A 17,617-nucleotide genomic window follows, 5' to 3' on the forward strand; every position below is an offset into this window, starting at 1 on the left:
CGGGCAGGTATTTCTTTCTTTTAAAATGTGAGTCCTCAGATAAGACGCCGAAAGGATGTATCCTCAGAAGCGAAGCTCTTGTGTCAAAATACGGCACATTTGTTCTGTCGATTGTCAAGCAAACCGTGCCTTAATTTGCTCCTTTAGTATAAACTTGTTTCCGCGTTTACATGCCAGTAACCTGCATCCATACATCCCTGGAAAGTCCGAGTATGTAAGGCGTGTTTACTCTCAACACTAAGTCAGTCTTTAATCGCAACACAAGCGTTGCCGGCATTTGAAAGGCACGCTCCCCGCCCCAGATGAGGGGAGAGTTCATTTCGTTTAGCCCTGCCTGGCGCCAGAATCACCCCCCAGCCACGACAGGCGGATCTAAAGCTATCGCCGTTTAACGTCAGGAGCGCGCGCTAGACGACCGGGCTTTGCTTCCCCCATCCAGCCCTAAATTTAAGAGCTGCCGCCCTCAGGCTGCAAAGGGGCAGCAAGGCACCTCCTCGGCCGAGTTTTCCGCCGGCTACTGCGGGCACCGACACCCCACCACATGCGCGGGGCCCTCACACCGCCCGGCGCCCCGCGGGCCAACGGCGGGGGCCGCCCGCGCTTCCTGCCCGCGCTCTGGGCGGAGCTCGCGCGTCAGGGGGTGACGCGGCAGCGCTGCCTCTCGTGCTGCCCTCGGGGGTGGCGCGGCGGCCCCGCGGGGCGCGCAGCGGCGGCGCGGGGCGGCGCGGGCAGCATGGCGCCCACGGGGCCGGCGGGCGCCGCCGACCCGCCGGGTAACGGGCGCGAGCGTTGGGGTGGCGGGGGCGGCGTGTGCGCGCGCTCCGGGCGGCGGGCGAGAGGTGGCGGCAGCGGCGGATCGGGGCCCGCCACCGCATCCCCTCTCCCGGGGGCGGCGGCGGCGGGCGGGCGGCGTGTGTGAGCGGGCGGCGGGCCCTGCGGATCTGCCGCCCCTGCGCCTCAGCTGCTGGTGTTTGGTCGCGGGTCGGCACCGGCGCAGTCGCCCCCGGTGCGGTCCTGGCGGGGCGGTGTCGGTTATTCGCCGCCTGTAACTGCTGGGGGAGCCGCGGCTGGCGGCTCGGCGCGCACTTCGACGGGTCGCGTTGTCCCGAAGTGCGGGGCTGGTGGCGGCAGTGGGGAAGGGGCTTGTGGCGGGAGCTGCCGGGCGCCGCGGGGCCGGGCCCTCGGAGGTGGCTTCGCTCTCCCTCGAGGGGTCCGGAGGGTGCTGGGACGCCCGCATCGCCCTGACGGACGCGCTGAAGCAGGGAAAACAAAAACCAGCTGCGTGAGAGGCTGCAGCTTGGTGGTGGGAACGAGGTGTGCTCCAGCTGCTCGGGGACTTTTAAAGTCAGAAGTGCCATTTCACGGGTTAAGCAGAAGTTGCTTAAAGGGGAGAAACAAAACGAGCTGCTAGTTGGCGGTGTCGGTATTTTAAAATGGACAGTTGTCAGTGGCAGCTTTCAGTGCTGCTGCAGAAGTCCCGGGCACTTCTCTTTTTAATATTTCTGAGGGAATGCCGGCTGCTGAGCCTGCACTTCAGCCCGGGCTTGCATCCCTCAGCTTGTCAAACAGGCCTGCCCGCACTGCTCTCAGCCGAGCTGTGTGCGATGCCGACTGTAATCAGCTTTTGTGGTCTGAGGCTTTTCCAGGTTCCTCTGACAAATATGATGTGAACCTGCCCTGACCTTTCTCCGGTGCCATGTGAGGTCAAGCTATGACTAGCGACTGTCCCCCTGCTGCAGGACCAAATGGGTTTGGCTGAAACGGGAAACGTGGGATGGTGTTTCAGCAACAGCCTGAGAAGTGGTGGCAGCAGCTGGAGAAAAGTTCTGCTTAGATGGAAGCAAAATTTGCGTGCTGGTAGTGTTTGTGGAGCCTGGCTGGACAGGCAGAAGGCCGGAGATGATGGGCTGTACATCTGGCAGGGATGCAAATTGTTCAGGAGCAGGCGGTTGGGAAGCTGAGCAGAGTGTTTCTCCCCAGCCTTTCAATGGCAGGGCATGCCACAAAGCGAGACTGCTGGTCTGGAGGCCGGTTTGTTTTCCTGTGATTCCTACCTGTTACAAATATTTAAGTCTCTTGTGAACAGTTTCATGTCAGGAGGTGGGCAGTTGTGTTTATAACACGGGAAGCTTTCTGAGCCTGAGATTTGCATGTTTAGCTAGACGTGGTGGGCACAACTAACAGGACTCTTATTATTCTGAGGCTTCACTGACTTTTGTGGTTGTCATTTGCCTTTCAAGCTAACTTTGTAAATGCTTCAGCTACAAAAGTTTCTGTCTGTTATGAAAGACCTGAATAGTTCTTAAAACAAGTGCTGACATGGAAAATGTCAGCAAGGTGCACACAGGTACCCAAGATAAAGTGGCAAGATCCAATGCTTCTCTCTTTGGATAGGCGGGTTAACAAATAACTTGGCAGTAGGGTGCTGCTGCCCACAGTTGTAGAGGACCTGTCTGCCATCTGTTGCAGTTCATGAAACTCTTGCTAGAGGGCATCCAGTTGAAGAATATGTAATTAATTAAACAGCAAGTAATGCTGAGGTTGTCATGAGCTGTCTGTGGCAGGCTGATAGCAGGAACATCCTTTCTATGTACTATTGTAATTTCTGCGTGTGGCACAATAATTTTTTGAACAATGGAGAAACTTGTCCTTGATGCTGCTGCAGGGCAGTGCTAGCTTGCTGAATTAGGATGTGAAACATGGAGTAGCCCTTTTGCCCGTTAGGACAGGACCTGGTCAACCAAGGAAAGAGGGGTTACAGTAGGTACCTATAGCTCCTTGTAGTTCTTCAATTTGTGTTGTTTCACATTAACATGATGAAAATACTGTAATACTGCTACAGCTGGGTCGATCCTTTATGAAGAACTTTGGAAGCGGCTTGTAATGCTTTATCACCCTTCCAAGTACTTGTATACCAGACTATACTAATTCAATTTTTAATTGAAATGCATAATAGTAAAAAAACACCTTTGGAGAATCACTGCAGGCATCAGAAAAATGTGCTTTTAAGCAAATTGCAAGCTTTGGAGTCCTGTTTTGTGTGGAGAACATACATTTACCCCTTCAATTCTGCATATATGGCCTGTACGTGAGTTTGGTTGGGGTAAGGAGATGAAGGAACATCACCCGGCTTTATCCCCTGAACTGTTTAGTTGTCATGTTTTGAAAATGGAAGGTTACAGTTGGGCAAATTTTGTAATTGTTAGTTGTAGAAGTGAAGAGCTGTGCCAGAGGGACACCTTGTGTGGTGTGCGAATTTACCTACCTATCTAGAAGGCATAGAAGTTGCAGCTGATGGAATATCTTCTTTCCAGACTAGTAATTCCCTTGTTCATGTGGTTTACCTTGGGGAAGTGAAGTATTAGGATTTTTTTATTCTGTGTTCTGTATCTCATTGACTTTTTAAGCCCATGCTGTTGGGTCACTTCTGTCTAGGTATGGTCTGCTAAACTAGTTCCAGCCCTGGAACACTCTGTGGCATGTGCTTTATATTTTAAGTTTCAGTAGAGTCTAAAACCCAGGTAGTTTGTCCTGGGTCCTGCTATCACTGCTGGTTTGCTGCTATTTCTGTTATAGCTGTAGAGGCAGTTTTTTTCCTGGACAGTTCTGAATGGAAGAGGGAATCCATTTCCCAAGGTCCACCAAAGTTCCCAAACATCACCAGTAATGTTTATAAAACAGATTTTTAACTTCTGGATGAGCAGATGTAGGAGCAGGTTTTGTAAACTAACAAGCCAGAAAAGGGTGACCTGATTTTTCCCTGCTTAGGAATTTCTCTAAACATTTTTTCATTTATTCGGTAACAACCTCTTGCACACTCTCTGTGCTGGAGAGGGGAATTATGTAGGTTGAATGCTGAATTAAGATGGTACTTCTTCAGCAGAGCTGACTCACAGCCTCCTCCTTGCGTTTCTCCCAAGGGCAGAGTTCAGCACTTTCTAGCATGGCTTTATGAATCGAGCCTCTCTGATTTCTGGGATATTTTTGGATCTGTCTGCAGACTGTTTCCAACTTGAAAATTGTGTCATCAGTGTGCCAGAGCATGGCTTCAGGTAGTGCAGGCTCCTGACAGAAGAAGGGTCAAATGTTACCCATAGCAAGGACAGGTAAATTGGGTTTTGGTGAGCTTGGAGCTATGCCATCCATTTGTCAAACAGAGTCTGTGTATCTCTGGCACTGATGGCCACCTTCATGATCCTCACCCTGTTTCCTGTAACTTTTTGAGATGCTGCTGAAGAAGCACAGGTGTTGAAAGCTTCTTCAGAATAAGGCTCTTGCAGAGCTGGGAGCAGAGACAAGGCAGGAGTCTGTGCTTCTATAGGGAGAAAACTATACACTGAAGCGACATCTGTTCAATGAGGCAAGCTGTAGAGAAAACAAAATGGACTATGTGAGGTGCAGGATTTAAATCCAAACCAAATCTTTGTTTGCTTCCCAGGGTGTATGAAACGATTGTTGGGAAGCACGTAGGTAAAAGGGACAGAAGCCTGTAGAAAGGAGAACTGGTTCTGGGAGGGCTCTTAGCTGCCTGTGCTTCAGCTCTCGACCTCGAGGAGCTGATTTCGAAGGCTACATTAAAGCAAAAGCAAGCGCTGATGTGTACGTCACATTGGGTTGTAGCTCTTGCAGAGCACATGAGTTACGCTCCATGGGAGTCTGCACTGCAGACGTACTTTGAAACAGTTCCTTTGGATTGTGCTTCTGAAAGCCTTTAGCTCAAGGACTGATTTTATTTTCGTGAATAATTTTATGGTTTAACATGAGTAGGTTTAAGCTCTTGTATAAGAACCCGTTTGAGCCTGCCTGTGTGGTATTAAAACTTTCAACTTGAAAATGAGGGTGGCTTGCTTTTTTGTGTTTTAATCTCCCTTCAAATGCTTCATGCTTGCTGTAGAGCAAATTTAATTTGCCTTCTTTTCTTGCTGAGACTACATCTGATTTAGAGCTGTTTTTCCAGAGTGTTGATATAAATGTAACCTTGCAATACTTTACTCTTGGCCTCATCTTCTCTCCGGCATATTAATTTTTAACAGTACTAATATGAAAACAGGAGTTGCATTACAAGAATGCCGAAGGAAAAAAAAGTCAAATCAGTTAGCAGTTGGCAATGATTTTTAAGTACTACTGCATGTAAGTTGTAATGAGACATAAGGATATTTTTGTGCTTCAAAAGTCATTCATTTTTACAAGTGTTTTGATGATAGTGCATAACCAAAATGCAAAACAGGTGTTTATTCAAAGTGAGTAAGCCCAAGCTGAATGAAGGAGGGAGATGAGAAATAGCACATCATTCATCTACATGGTTGTGAAAGATAAGTGGGGTCCCATGCTTGTAAATTGTATTTTTCACAGAGGCTGTTTGATTATTTTGCTATATGTGTGCAAGTGTGTCTTCGTTCTGAAATGATTCTGTTTATGTTCTAAAGAGGAAAAGTAGGGTTACTTTTGTTGAGGTTTTTGGGGTTCTGTGGTGGATTTTTTTTTTTAATGTCTCAGGTTATAGTTTTGGCTTTTTGTTTAGTGTTTGGGATGAGCTTTTTTTGGGATCTTAAAGCCTTACAATACTGCATCTTCATTCCTGATGTTAGCTGTGAAATTTCTACAGTTTTCTGTTTCAGTCATTGTTAGACTTACCCTGTCCAGCATCTTATAACTAGCATGTAATTTGCCTGATTTTTTTTTCTTCTGCTGTTGTTGTGGAGCAGAAGATCTTGCTGTGTTTGTGCGAAAGAAAGTAAAACCTGGCTGTTATCTGTTGGTGTATCCTGGTGTTTGCCTACTAACAGAAGCGCAAAATTGTTATTTACTACTTTAATCTTAGGAAGAAGTGAATTTGGGACTCAGCTGAAAAACTGTTTTTGCTTGCTGAGTTTATTTCTCTTATCATTATCATTATGGAGTGGGCAATCAAAGTAGATTTTTTTTTTTTTTAAGATGGATTTTACTAGTTTCTGGTTTGCACTTGTGTACCACTTAACAGTGCAGTGTCCGGTACCAAGAGGCAGCTCTGCATTGCTTTTCAAATATTGCTGTGATGGAAATTATCACACTTTTCAGTGTTTGAGAGTAGTTTATATAGAGTTTGATGTATGTCCTTGTGAACTTTTGCTACTCTTTTCTTCAGGTGACTATACTTAGACAAAGGACCAGTTGAGCCTAATTCTATTTAGATAGGTGCAGCTGTTACGTGACATCAGGTGATGATTGGAGCTGTGGGTGAAGTAAACCAATTACTGTTTGATTTCAGCAGAGGATTTGTTATTTTATTCTGTTTCTTAAATGAGAAGAGCTCAGGTTGCACAAGTGTATAGCTAGGAAATTTCAAAGCCGCTTAAATATTGGATTTATTTTCTTACAGCAGGTCCCCAGAAAGGTGTGGAGGATGAAATTGAATCGGTTCTGCAGGGGCGGATAATGGTTTTGGATGGAGGTATGGGTACCATGATCCAGCAACATGCCCTGTCAGAAGAGGATTTCCGAGGGCATGAATTTAAAGATCATTCCAGGCCCTTGAAAGGCAATAATGACCTTCTCAGTATAACTCAACCTGATATAATCTGTGACATACACAAGGTAGGTGGTTTTCAGTTCTATCTTTTGACAAGAGAAGGAAGGAGAATTTGGCCTCTGTGCTCCCCTTTTCTGTGCTGCAGGCTATTGGCTCTCCTGTGTCTTTTGGGGATAGGGAAGAGAGCTAGGTAACCATGCGCAAAAGAATGAGCAGATTTGACTGTTCTGGTTGTGTGAGCACAGTGTTCGTGTCTTGGTTCCTGATGTCACACAGGCAGTGCTGTTTTTAAATCCCTTTTTGACTTATGTCTCTGATGCATTGCTGTTAATTGTAGATTCTGATTCATTTCATTTTTCTTTCCTCTTGTCCTCAACCAGCACTTGAAATGCATTTAAGTAGGACATATCTGAATTCTAGATGCCTGTTTCTATAATTGTGTATTAGAGCTGTTAAACGTCGCAGCCTGAAGCAGGCTTCTCCATAGTTAATGATTATATGTGCTTGCACAATCTCATTTTTTCTCTAGAGTATTGATGTGTGGCACAGAGAATAAAACAGTCTAAGATTGATCATTAGGAAATTGCAAATAGATGTTATTATTTTCCTATGTTCAATTAGACTTTAAAAAACAACTTCCCATGTGTTATATTTATTGAGTTGAAGGTATTTGTAGGTCTTACTGTAACAACTGGACCATTTGAATAGCATTGCAACTAGTTGATACTCAGTTAAAACCTCATATCTGGATTTTTCCAATTTTTTATTAAAAAGATCTGTATTTCATTGAATAGAATCATAACTGGTTTATGTTCGTTAAATTTGGTATGTAATCTGTAGTTTTAATATTTACATTCTAACTGCCATCCTTTGGATTTTAGGAATGATGAGTAGAAAAGAGTCAAGAGTGTCTGACATATAAAAATATCAGGAGGAAATATTTGCAGATGGGGTTCAGTGCCTAGACTGTCAACAGTCTGTAGTGGTCATGAACCTTGGAATTTATAATAGCTTGTGGTTTTAATTGGGTAGGCTGATTTAACAGTTGAATTTAGCAGGTTTAGCAAAGCAGTAGTGATGTTACTTGAGAATGAATGTGTTGAGTCAAACCAAGTAGGCTGCTATCATCCCTCCAGCAGCCAGTTGTAGGTGCTTTAGGAAGAGTGTAAGAAAAGAACAAGTCTGTGGTGGTGCTCATGCCTGCAGCAGATTTTGGGTCAGGGGCTTTCTGAGCCATGGGTGGTGACTTCAGATTTTATAGCTACCAGTGGTTATTTCTTCAGAGAACTGGACAGAACTTGAAATAATACATGGAAATATTTCTACAAAGTAACTCTAATCCCACTATTTGTATGGTGGGTTTTTTTGTTGTTGGGTTGTTTTTTTTTTTTTTTTGTAATGGCCCAGTGAGTCAGATCTCACAGATAACAGTAACTTGAAAAGTAAATGTTAGCTGTACCTTGTCTGGCAAAGTAAGATTCAGTGGTAAGAGATGGGATGTATTTTCAAAGGCAAAAATGGTCTTCTTTCTCTGAGCATATTACTGTCTACCACCACAGAAAGAAATAAAGTTGAAGGGCTTTTGCTAAAATGACAGATCTGAACTAAACAAAAGGTGGTACAAAGCTGTACACATTTAACCTCTTTATTTAGTCTAGATGATTTTCAGAAGCAATGAAGCCATTCTGTCCCAGTATGCTCTTGTGCTGTACAGCTCCTTTCAGAAAGTTTACATTTTCTAATCCCCTGTTGTTTAACTGGTGCCTTTTCTGAGTCTGTCCACAGCAGCCTGTGCTTGCTGGTGGCAACTGGACTATGTCCAAACATGTCCCTGTACAGAAATCTAGAATAAGCTACAGATGCTGGATTCTGTAAATGTCACCTGTTAATAGAAAGTGTGGCTGACACTAAAACTCTGAAAATTGGTTTCATGGAACACTTCTGTTGCTTCGGTCCTGTGCGTTTGAGTAACACCTTCAGAGTTTGATCTGCTTTGAATTAGGAGATGATTTGTGACTTCTTGTCAGTTGAATGAGACAAAGTAGTTGGGTTGCTTTCAGTCCATATCTCACTTCTGGAGATGTTGAGCGTGTTTTTCTTTCATGTCTTGCAGGAATACTTGCTATCCGGCGCTGACATCATTGAAACTAACACTTTCAGTAGCACCCGAGTTGCACAAGCTGATTATGGTCTTGAGCATTTGGTAAGAATGCTAAACTATTTACACATTAAAATATTAATTGAGATTTCTGTTTTAGCAGCCAAGATCAGGTTAGTCCAAGAGTCCATTGGTATCGTGTTTACTGACTGCATGCTGCCTTTTGAGCCATGTGATGGGGTTGTAACGTGTTTCTGCTGCTGTGGACAATTGTACTTCCTGTGTGTGACAGTCATAGTGTGCCTCTTGTTGACAAAGGCACAGGCAATAATAATTTGTCCTAGATTTTGTTTGAGTAGTCACAGAATGTCTCAGTTCTGTGAACAGAGATGTTTTGCTTCAGTCCTTGCAACTTACCAAATGCCACAGTGGAACTGTTTTTTTTTTCCTGGATGTTATTTTGTGTGTTGTTTGTGGTGCCTTTGTCATAGCTATTTTGTGTTACATATTGTTTGAGAATTTGCGAAATATGTAAAAGAAAATATCCTACTTGAATAAAAAGTGAATTAAAAAGTAGGTTAATTTTGTCCTCAAAGTCCTGTTCTTCAGCTTCTGTTGACTTCAACAGAATTTAATTAGTACCTTACAGAATGAAATTTTTATTATTAGCAGCTGTATGCTGGGGCGTACATGGAATGAGACCTGCCATGTACCTCTGTTGCTGAGATATATAGAGTTATTCTTTCTGAAGTCTTGTAATATTGCTTATATGCATTTGTATGGTTTAGGGATCCTTCAGAGTGTACTGCGAGCTACTGAATGAAAGTGTTGTGTTTCTTTGAGGATAGTTATGCTGAGTTATGCTGTACTGAACTAAAGGTTACTCCGTAACTTTCTGTAATTGTTCTAGGCATATCGGTTAAACAGAGTCTCTGCACAGGTGGCCAGAAAAGCAGCAAATGATGTAACTGCTCAGACAGGTAAGCAATATTTATTTTAATTTCTTACTCATTTGTGGTTTTAACTGTCTTGCTACAGTCTTTGAAATGCTGCTGACTAGAGATAGCTTGATGGTTTAATCATGGGGTGGTAACTTGCGGGTGTTACAAGTAACTTAGGTTTGTATGGCATAAATCTTTGTACTACAGTAGCTGATTGTAGGTAAATGTGGATTACCAGTTACTCCTAGTGTAAGTCTCATGGTTTGACTTTACTCAGCAGCTACTGAAATGTGCTTAGTATGTGACTGTTGTCTGTAAATGTGCATCTTTTACCTTATGGGCTTTATGTGAGAGGGTTATAGCTCATTTACACTGCTGTAGACAATGCTGTCTTTCAGACAAGTAATCTCCGCTTGTATTCTGGCATCAAACTGTATTTCAAGATAACAGTGCTGCTGCTGCTGTCAAGATAACACCTTACTGATGTGATTCATAGTATGCAATAAAAATGTAGGATTTGAAATATGCTTTAAAAAGAAGTGGGTTTTTTTATGAACACATGTCAGAATATTCAAATCAGGCTATCTAGTGAAAAATGCCAGGACAGTTCTATACTGTGAATTTAAAGGAATTGAATGAAGCTTCCTCTGTCAAAGACAAATGATACTTAGAAGAAAAATTAATTGACCCAATTGCCTTTTTTGTTAGATGTTCTTCTGTCTCATGTGTGTACACTGAACATCTTGTTGGATAGGATTAAAGCAAGGAAGTCAGCTGTGCTGGGTAATCGTGCTGATCAAGGTCTTGATTTGAGACAGGAGTTTCCTGTTTTATAGTTTTTTTGTCCCTGAACAATATGCATGTCTTGGTGTCCTTGGAGGTTTTTTTACATTGGCATGGCTATCATTGTAAAACCAGAGGTAAATTGTGTGGTTTGGTTTCTTTTTTTCCTTCTGTGTCTTGGTTTAGGAATTAGGAGATATGTTGCTGGAGCCATGGGTCCAACAAACAGAACGCTGTCTGTGTCACCATCTGTGGAGAGACCGGATTACAGGAACATAAGTAAGCATTTATAGCCATCAAGTTACTTAACTTAGGTGGTAGTCTTGAAAGAAATGCCTCTAGATGAAATTAACATCGTTGCTGTTCTACAGCTTTTGATGAACTAGTTGAAGCCTATAAGGAACAAGCCAAAGGACTTTTGGATGGAGGAGTTGATATATTGTTAGTGGAAACCATATTTGATACAGCCAATGCCAAGGTGAGACTCCTGGAAAAAAATACTTAGTAATAGAAGTATTTGGTGTAATACCTAAGGAAATTCGATGTAGTACTTGTAAGGAGTAGCTGATAGCTCTTACTAAATACATGAAAAGACTCTTCAGTCATTAGTAAACAGGTAGAATGTAAGGAAATGTTTTTTACCAGCCTTTTCCAGAGTTTTTCCTTTGCCTTTTAATATGTGCTGTTAGTATCTTTCTGGCTGTCTGTGCCAGCTGTCCTCTTATTCCCAGAAGCTCTGCTGTGTTGCAAAACATCTCCAGACTCATTTGATATTTGAATTTTTCAGTGTAAGCACATCCGTTCAAAGGGTGCTTGTGATGCACGCTGGAGAGGGTATGTCCAGTGTGTCTGATTGTGGGTGTGGGAAAGTTTGAGAGACAGTTCTGTTAAAATGTGTTCCTTTGGGGAGCTCTGACACTCTGCCATCAGCTTTAAAAAAGAACAATTGGGAGTAGAGAATTAGAAAGGTAAAATAAGAGGAATAAAGTGTTGAAATATACCACAATTTGTGTGATTTTGACACCTGCTTCTTTAATAATTGCTCGGTGCAGGTGATGGACTTGTTAGGACACTTAAAACTCTCTTACAATTTTACGTGGAGAAGTCTGGATATGTACACAGAATTTCTTCAGTCTTCTGCCACAAGCTGGTTAACATGTGCAGTGGCATGATTTGCTCTTTGCAAATTTGACCAGTCAACATGGAGGATCCTATAGGCTTAACATAGTGCTGAGCTCATGTTCACATGCAACTTTCTTACCCTAAGGAGGCAGGACGTTTTCAGGACCTTCCAAGGGGTCACAGCAGACCTTACTGTTAAAATCTGTGGTGGTTAGAATCCTTTGCAAACTGCATGCCTAAACAAATTCAAGGGCAGTGATGTGTGGTGTGGGGGTTGTGCTGCAGATGTGGGGGAGAAGTATGTGCTGATGTAATTTGGGTTTCAGAGTACTTTTGGTCTTACTTGATTAACCCATGATACTTGCTTTCTGCTTGTTACCAAAATGTGTTTTGGAACATCCGGAAGATGTTAGAATCACAGAATCAACTAGGTTGCAAAGGACCTTGAAGATCATCTAGTCCAACAGTTAGGTGTAAGTGCAAAACCTTTTCAGCATAGTAAGTTCTTGCAGGCTACATGAAGTGGCAAGTCTTGTAAACAGCCATAAAAAAATACTTTTAAAAAAAAGGGGGGGGAGAGGGGGAACCACACAAACAAAAAACAAACTGAAGAACTCCTGAAATGTCCATTAATATTTTGCAACTTACTCTTACTCTTCTATAGGCAGCTCTTTTTGCACTCCAAACATTGTTTGAGGAAGAGTATGCTCCCCGACCCATATTTGTAAGTATCTTATTATTTAATGTTTTATATATGCTTAAGCTTGATTTGTGAACTAGCGGAGATGGCAGTTGATTAAAGTGTTTTGAAGTGAGTGAAATAAGTGTCTTGGAAATGTACTTTTTTCACATGATTGTGAAAGGAGAGACTCTTATGTGAAGAGCTTTATCAAATCAGCCTTGGGTATCTCTGTCCAGTTTAACAATCTGAAGGCTAAGGAATTACTTCATTCCAGTGTGTATTCATTCTGTGTATTTCCACAGGAAAAGGCCTGATGATGATTATTTTTCAGGCTTACTGTCTTAAGGGTAATAAGAACCAGTGCTTCAAGGATTAAATTAAGCAAATTCTGCTGTATTTTAAAGTAGAATATGAGTGGACATTTGAAGTTCAGAAAAGGTCTATCTAACTCCATATTCTTTCTCTGACGTGTCTTTTCCTGACAGTGGACAGTCATGAATGCATAGTAATGAGTATAGAAAAAGAATAAGCTTATTTTTAAAGTTCTGATGTATTCCAGTTCTCTGCAGTTTGCAGCCCAGACCTTCTAATCTGCAGTTTGTATCTGTTAGTACCCTTTTGTTGAACGTTTACTCCTTCCTTGCACCTTTGCTCAAACCTGTGTGGGCCCCAAGCATCTACAAAATAATCTGTCAGTAACTTTTGCAGCTTATGAATGCACTGGTTTGAAAGTTTGCTTAGTTTTGGACATTGCAACTGATAACTTATTTTGTGTTTTGCCATTTGTCTCTTGAAAGTGACAGTGAGCAGCTGTTCCATGTTCCCTTTGCTGCATAGTCATGACATATATATTCCTCTGTGAGAGCCTCCTTTAGTCATCTTTTTTCATCCTGAGGAGTCCTTGTCTGTTTAGCTGCTCCATACCTTTTATTCATTATTCTTGTCACCTTTTTGTTTTCCACTTCTTCAAGTCAGAGGGGGATTAGAATATCATGCAATAGTCAAAGTGCAGATGTCAGGAATTTGTATGATAGCCTAGTGATGTTCTCTGCCTTGTCCATTCATTGCTTTGCAGTTCCTGGTGTTTTACTTTCACAGAATCACAGAAACATCTAGGTTGGAAAAAACCTTGAATATCATCTAGTCCAACCATTAACCTAACCCTGACCATTTTCAACTACACATATCCCTAAGTGCTATGTCGACTCTACTCTTAAACACCTCCAGGGATGGGGACTCCATCACCTCCCTGGACAGCCCATTCTAACGCCTAACAACCCCTTCTGGAAAGAAATGCTTCCTAATATCCAGTCTAAACTTTCCCTGGCACAACTTGAGGGAATTCCCTCCTGTCCTATCGCTTACTACTTGGTTCAAGAGACTCATCCCCAGCTCTCTGCACCCTCCTTTCAGGGAGCTGTAGAAGGTGATGAGGTCTCCCCTCAGCTTCCTCTTCTCCAGACTAAACCCCCCCAGTTCCCTCAGCCGCTCCCCGTACGACCTGTGCTCCAGACCCTGCACCAGCTCCGTTGCCCTTCTCTGGACACGCTCGAGTCATTCAATGTCCTTTTTGTAGTGAGGGGCCCAAAACTGAACACAGGAATCGAGGTGCGGCCTCACCAGTGCTGAGTCCAGGGGTCAGATCCCTTCCCTGTCCCCGCTGGCCACGCTATTGCTGACACAAGCCAGGATGCCATTGGCCTTCTTGGCCCCCTGGGCACACTGCTGGCTCCTGTTCAGCCGGCTGTCAATCAGCACCCCCAGGTCCCTCTCTGACTGGCAGCTCTCCAGCCACTCCTCCCCAAGCCTGTAGCGCTGCTGGGGGTTGTTGTGGCCCAAGGGCAGCCCCCGGCATTTGCCCTTATTGAAACTCCTCCAGTTGGCCTCAGCCCATGGCTCCAGCCTGTCCAGGTCTCTCTGCAGAGCCTCCCTACCCTCGAGCAGATCAACACTCCCACCCAACTTGGGGTCATCTGCAAACTGACTGAGGGTGCACTCGATCCCCTTGTCTAGATCATCAATAAAGATGTTCAACAGGAGTGGCCCCAAAACCAAACCCTGGGGGACACCACTTGTGACCAGCCGCCAACCAGATTTAACTCCGTTCACCACAACTCTCTGGGCCCGGCCGTCCAGCCAGTTTTTTACCCAGCAAAGCGTGTGCCCATCCAAGCTGCGAGCAGCCAGTTTTGCCAGGAGAATGCTGTGGGAAACGGTGTCAATGGCCTTACTGAAATCAAGGGAGACAACATCCACAGCCTTTCCCTCATCCAGTAAGCAGGTCATCCTGTCGTAGAAGGAGATCAGGTTTCTCAGGCAGGACCTGCCTCTCATGAACCCATGCTGACTGGGCCTGATCATCTGGTTGTTCTGCATGTGTTGTGTGATGGTAATTTACTGCTAGTGAGCTTTGAAATTGTATTATAAAAATTTCTTTTGCTACTCAGATTAGTATCTTGAGCAGTAAAGGCTAGTTTGTGGTGTCATTATATAGAATTATTCCTGTTTGCAACTTCATACTTGATCAGCAATGAGTTTCCACTTTCATTATCATTCAAGTCAGCATTGAGAGTTTTCTGATTACGTAGTGTTGACTTTTTGTCTTCACTGTCCTGAACAGAGTGGGCATTGAGCTTGGTTGCCTCATTCTCTGCTCCCTTTCCAGTTCAGTTATGTTGAGAATAACAACCCTTAGCACAGCTCTCTCTAGGATGCCACTAGTCACCTCCCTTCACTGAGTAGTTTAAAGGAAAGTACTATCAACATTAAAGCATATTTTGGAGTAAATAAGGGATTTACTGTTGCATGGAGTCTTCTAAACTCATTCCATCTTCTGGAAAAAAGATACGTAGACTTGGGAAGGCTTTCCTGCCTCATTCAAATGCCTTCTGAATTCTCAACTTTGTAGTTGTTATTTGGGGTCACATTGTTATTTAGCATTGGCACATCTCTCTCTCTGTAGTACTAAAGTATGATTATCCAGGTTAAGACTTCAATCTCCATGATGAAGTTACAACATCTGATGTTCCCTTGTGGCAAAAGGAGTAACTTGTTTTAAAGGCCAGTCCCCCACCTCCTCTCCCTCACCCCTGCCCCAGACAACGTAATAGCAGTCCTGAGACCTGAAATACCATAAAGGTAGGGAGGATGATGAGGATAGGAGAGGAGCCGTGACTGCTGATAGCTGCCTTAACAGGTACCTACTGCAGATTGGTTCAGAGGCCGTCTTCAGAATGATACTGGGGTGCTAATACTATCTTGCTGCTGAATGGTTCATGGTAGTTTCCTTTTTTTTATTGTGGTGTGGGGTTTTTTGTTTTGTCTTTTTTTTTTTTTTTTTCCCGTCCCTTTTTTTCTTTTTCTCCCCCCCCCAAGGAAGGGGATTCAAAAGTTTGCCCTTCCTCTAGCTAAATATTTAAAAGTTTATAGGGAGGAAAGGGTTTTATTTTTCTGTTTGGGTTGTGCCTCATCACTTTAAGTGGAGCACAGTAAGCAGAGCAGGTCTCTCTGCTTTCACTTTTAGTAGTTCAGCCATTTAAATTCTTGTTTTTATTGTTAATATACTTCTTCCTCTGTGTTCAATTGATATTTAGGTTTCTGGAACCATTGTGGATAAGAGTGGGCGTACCCTCTCAGGCCAGACAGGAGAGGCATTTGTCATTAGTGTTTCCCACAGTAAGCCACTTTGGTAAGGAAATGTATCTTTCTCTTAGTAAGCTATCTGTAAATTGTGGTTGTTTTCTATTTTAACCCCTTGCTTGCAGCTGAATGGAAGCTATACTAACTGTGATCATATTTAATCATGTGTACTGCTGACGTGTTTTGATATTGTTCCCTCAGCAGAAATTGTTTCCAAAGAATGCTGAATTTGTACAACGTTGTTCTAAATAATCTGGGGTTTTGTGTTTACAACAATCGTTGAAATCACAATTAGGTCAAAGCATTAAAAAATACAATTCTGAAACTGTAGTTTGCCATCTCCTGCTGTCTCAGGTTGTGCAAGGAGCTAATTCCTGGTATGGGCAGGGCTTACATACATCTCTTCCTTAGAAGGAAGCAGTGCCAGCTCAGAATGTTTTGGATGGCTTGAAAGAGAAAATCTGAAGATTGCACTTCAGTGTTCTTTCTACTGAACTATTACAAAAATGTATATATTCCTTGAGTGTTTTTCTCAAGGATGTGCACTGTTGTTTTGAGAGCTCCTGATGCCTTCATTTACTTGCATTCTTTTCTGTTCAGGCAGAAAAGTTGCAAGTATTAGAATAAGATCTGTGAAAATGCATAATATAGCAGATTTTGGTCATTATGCAAAGTTTTGCCTGTTAATTTGAATACCGTTCCCTGATTCTCTATTCTTCTGTGTTTCTATGCCCTGTTCTACCTCCTTCTTGTCTCCCCTTCCCTCTTTACCATTTTTTCTCTCAGGTTGCTTCTTCACACTGAAACTTAGACCAGATGTTTTTTTCCTAGAATATTAGGACTTAAAACATTTAATTAATTGTTAGCAGTGTATGTCATGCACATTGTGATGAGCCATTGTTTGTTTTTACAAGAAAATTCCAGTGAAAACGTGCAATCTGTCATCTCAGTGATACAAAAGCAGAAGACTGCATTCACAGCTTTCCTGACTGCCCTTGAGGCTCCACTTTTCCCAGACCAGACGGTGCTCCAGAAGTAACATATGGAGCCTCTTGGAACAGGGTGGTAGTTGACTCCTTTCAGCATTGCAGCCTTGTGATCCATATTTGGCATGAGTCTGTCTCAGATAATCATGCTCATAACTCACTTGCCTCTGAAAAGGAGAGAAGGGCACTGGAGCAGAAATCAAGACTTTATTAAACCATATTTCATAAAAGCTATCTTATGGATCTGAATGCTTAGGACCCGTTTCTCATTTATGCAGAGGCTACTATACAGGACTGTAGCAGAAGGCTTTTAGTTATTGGAGCAGGTTGCATTTAATGTTTCTGTTGCCGCATTGGTACAGAGTGTCTTTAGGGCTGTGAAAAAGCTGATTAATAGTAGTATCCTAGGGATCATGTTATATATGTTCACAGGTTTCCACCTGGGTTTTGTATGTCCCGTTTTGGGTGATGTATTGTCCTTAAGTAAGTTTGGCTTGGAGTCCTCCTAAAAAATGTGCGCTTTGTGTCTGGTTGATGCAGGTAGTAGCTGAGAAACTTGTGAACTGTGCATAGTAAGTGCTGAAAGATGTGTGGCAAGCTGCTTGCTATGAAAGGTGCTCAGCTGTGGCATGAGTTCTCTTCGTGTTATTTTGGATCCTGTGATTGTTGCTACTGTGGTAGCATTAAGAAGACATACACTGAGTTTAGAGGTGTAATGTGGTGTTCTGGTCCCAAGGGCACTCTGCAGCCTTAGCTTTTGCAGGAGCTGATGCGCAACTGCTGTGAAGTAATGAGCAAAGGAGGGAGGTGATGTTTAAGATGAGGGTGTGATGTTTATTACACTAGGGTAGCAGTGCT

The 17,617-nt window shown here is 43.1% G+C and overlaps 1 protein-coding gene across 6 annotated transcripts in view; it reads left to right on the plus strand.

Moving 5' to 3' along the window:
- Window positions 1-731: 731 nt before the first annotated feature.
- Window positions 732-17,617, plus strand: part of MTR (5-methyltetrahydrofolate-homocysteine methyltransferase) — a 52,625-nt gene continuing 35,739 nt past the window's right edge. For 3 of the 6 annotated variants that reach the window (XR_012632894.1, XM_074896816.1, XM_074896822.1), the window contains exons 1-8: window positions 732-773; window positions 6,359-6,573; window positions 8,622-8,711; window positions 9,517-9,586; window positions 10,517-10,609; window positions 10,702-10,808; window positions 12,117-12,176; window positions 15,728-15,822. Coding sequence is in view for 5 of the 6 variants with exons in the window: in XM_074896816.1 (XP_074752917.1) it covers window positions 734-773; window positions 6,359-6,573; window positions 8,622-8,711; window positions 9,517-9,586; window positions 10,517-10,609; window positions 10,702-10,808; window positions 12,117-12,176; window positions 15,728-15,822 (770 nt within the window). In the remaining variant the exon portion in view is untranslated. Of the gene's footprint in view, window positions 774-1,665; window positions 2,761-3,600; window positions 5,131-6,358; window positions 6,574-8,621; window positions 8,712-9,516; window positions 9,587-10,516; window positions 10,610-10,701; window positions 10,809-12,116; window positions 12,177-15,727; window positions 15,823-17,617 lie in introns of those variants that run through there. The other 3 variants (XM_074896817.1, XM_074896819.1, XM_074896818.1) reach the window with 3 other exon arrangements.

The sequence above is a fragment of the Athene noctua genome, chromosome 1, assembly GCF_965140245.1.
Source record: "Athene noctua chromosome 1, bAthNoc1.hap1.1, whole genome shotgun sequence".
NCBI classification, from domain to species: Eukaryota; Metazoa; Chordata; class Aves; order Strigiformes; family Strigidae; genus Athene; species Athene noctua.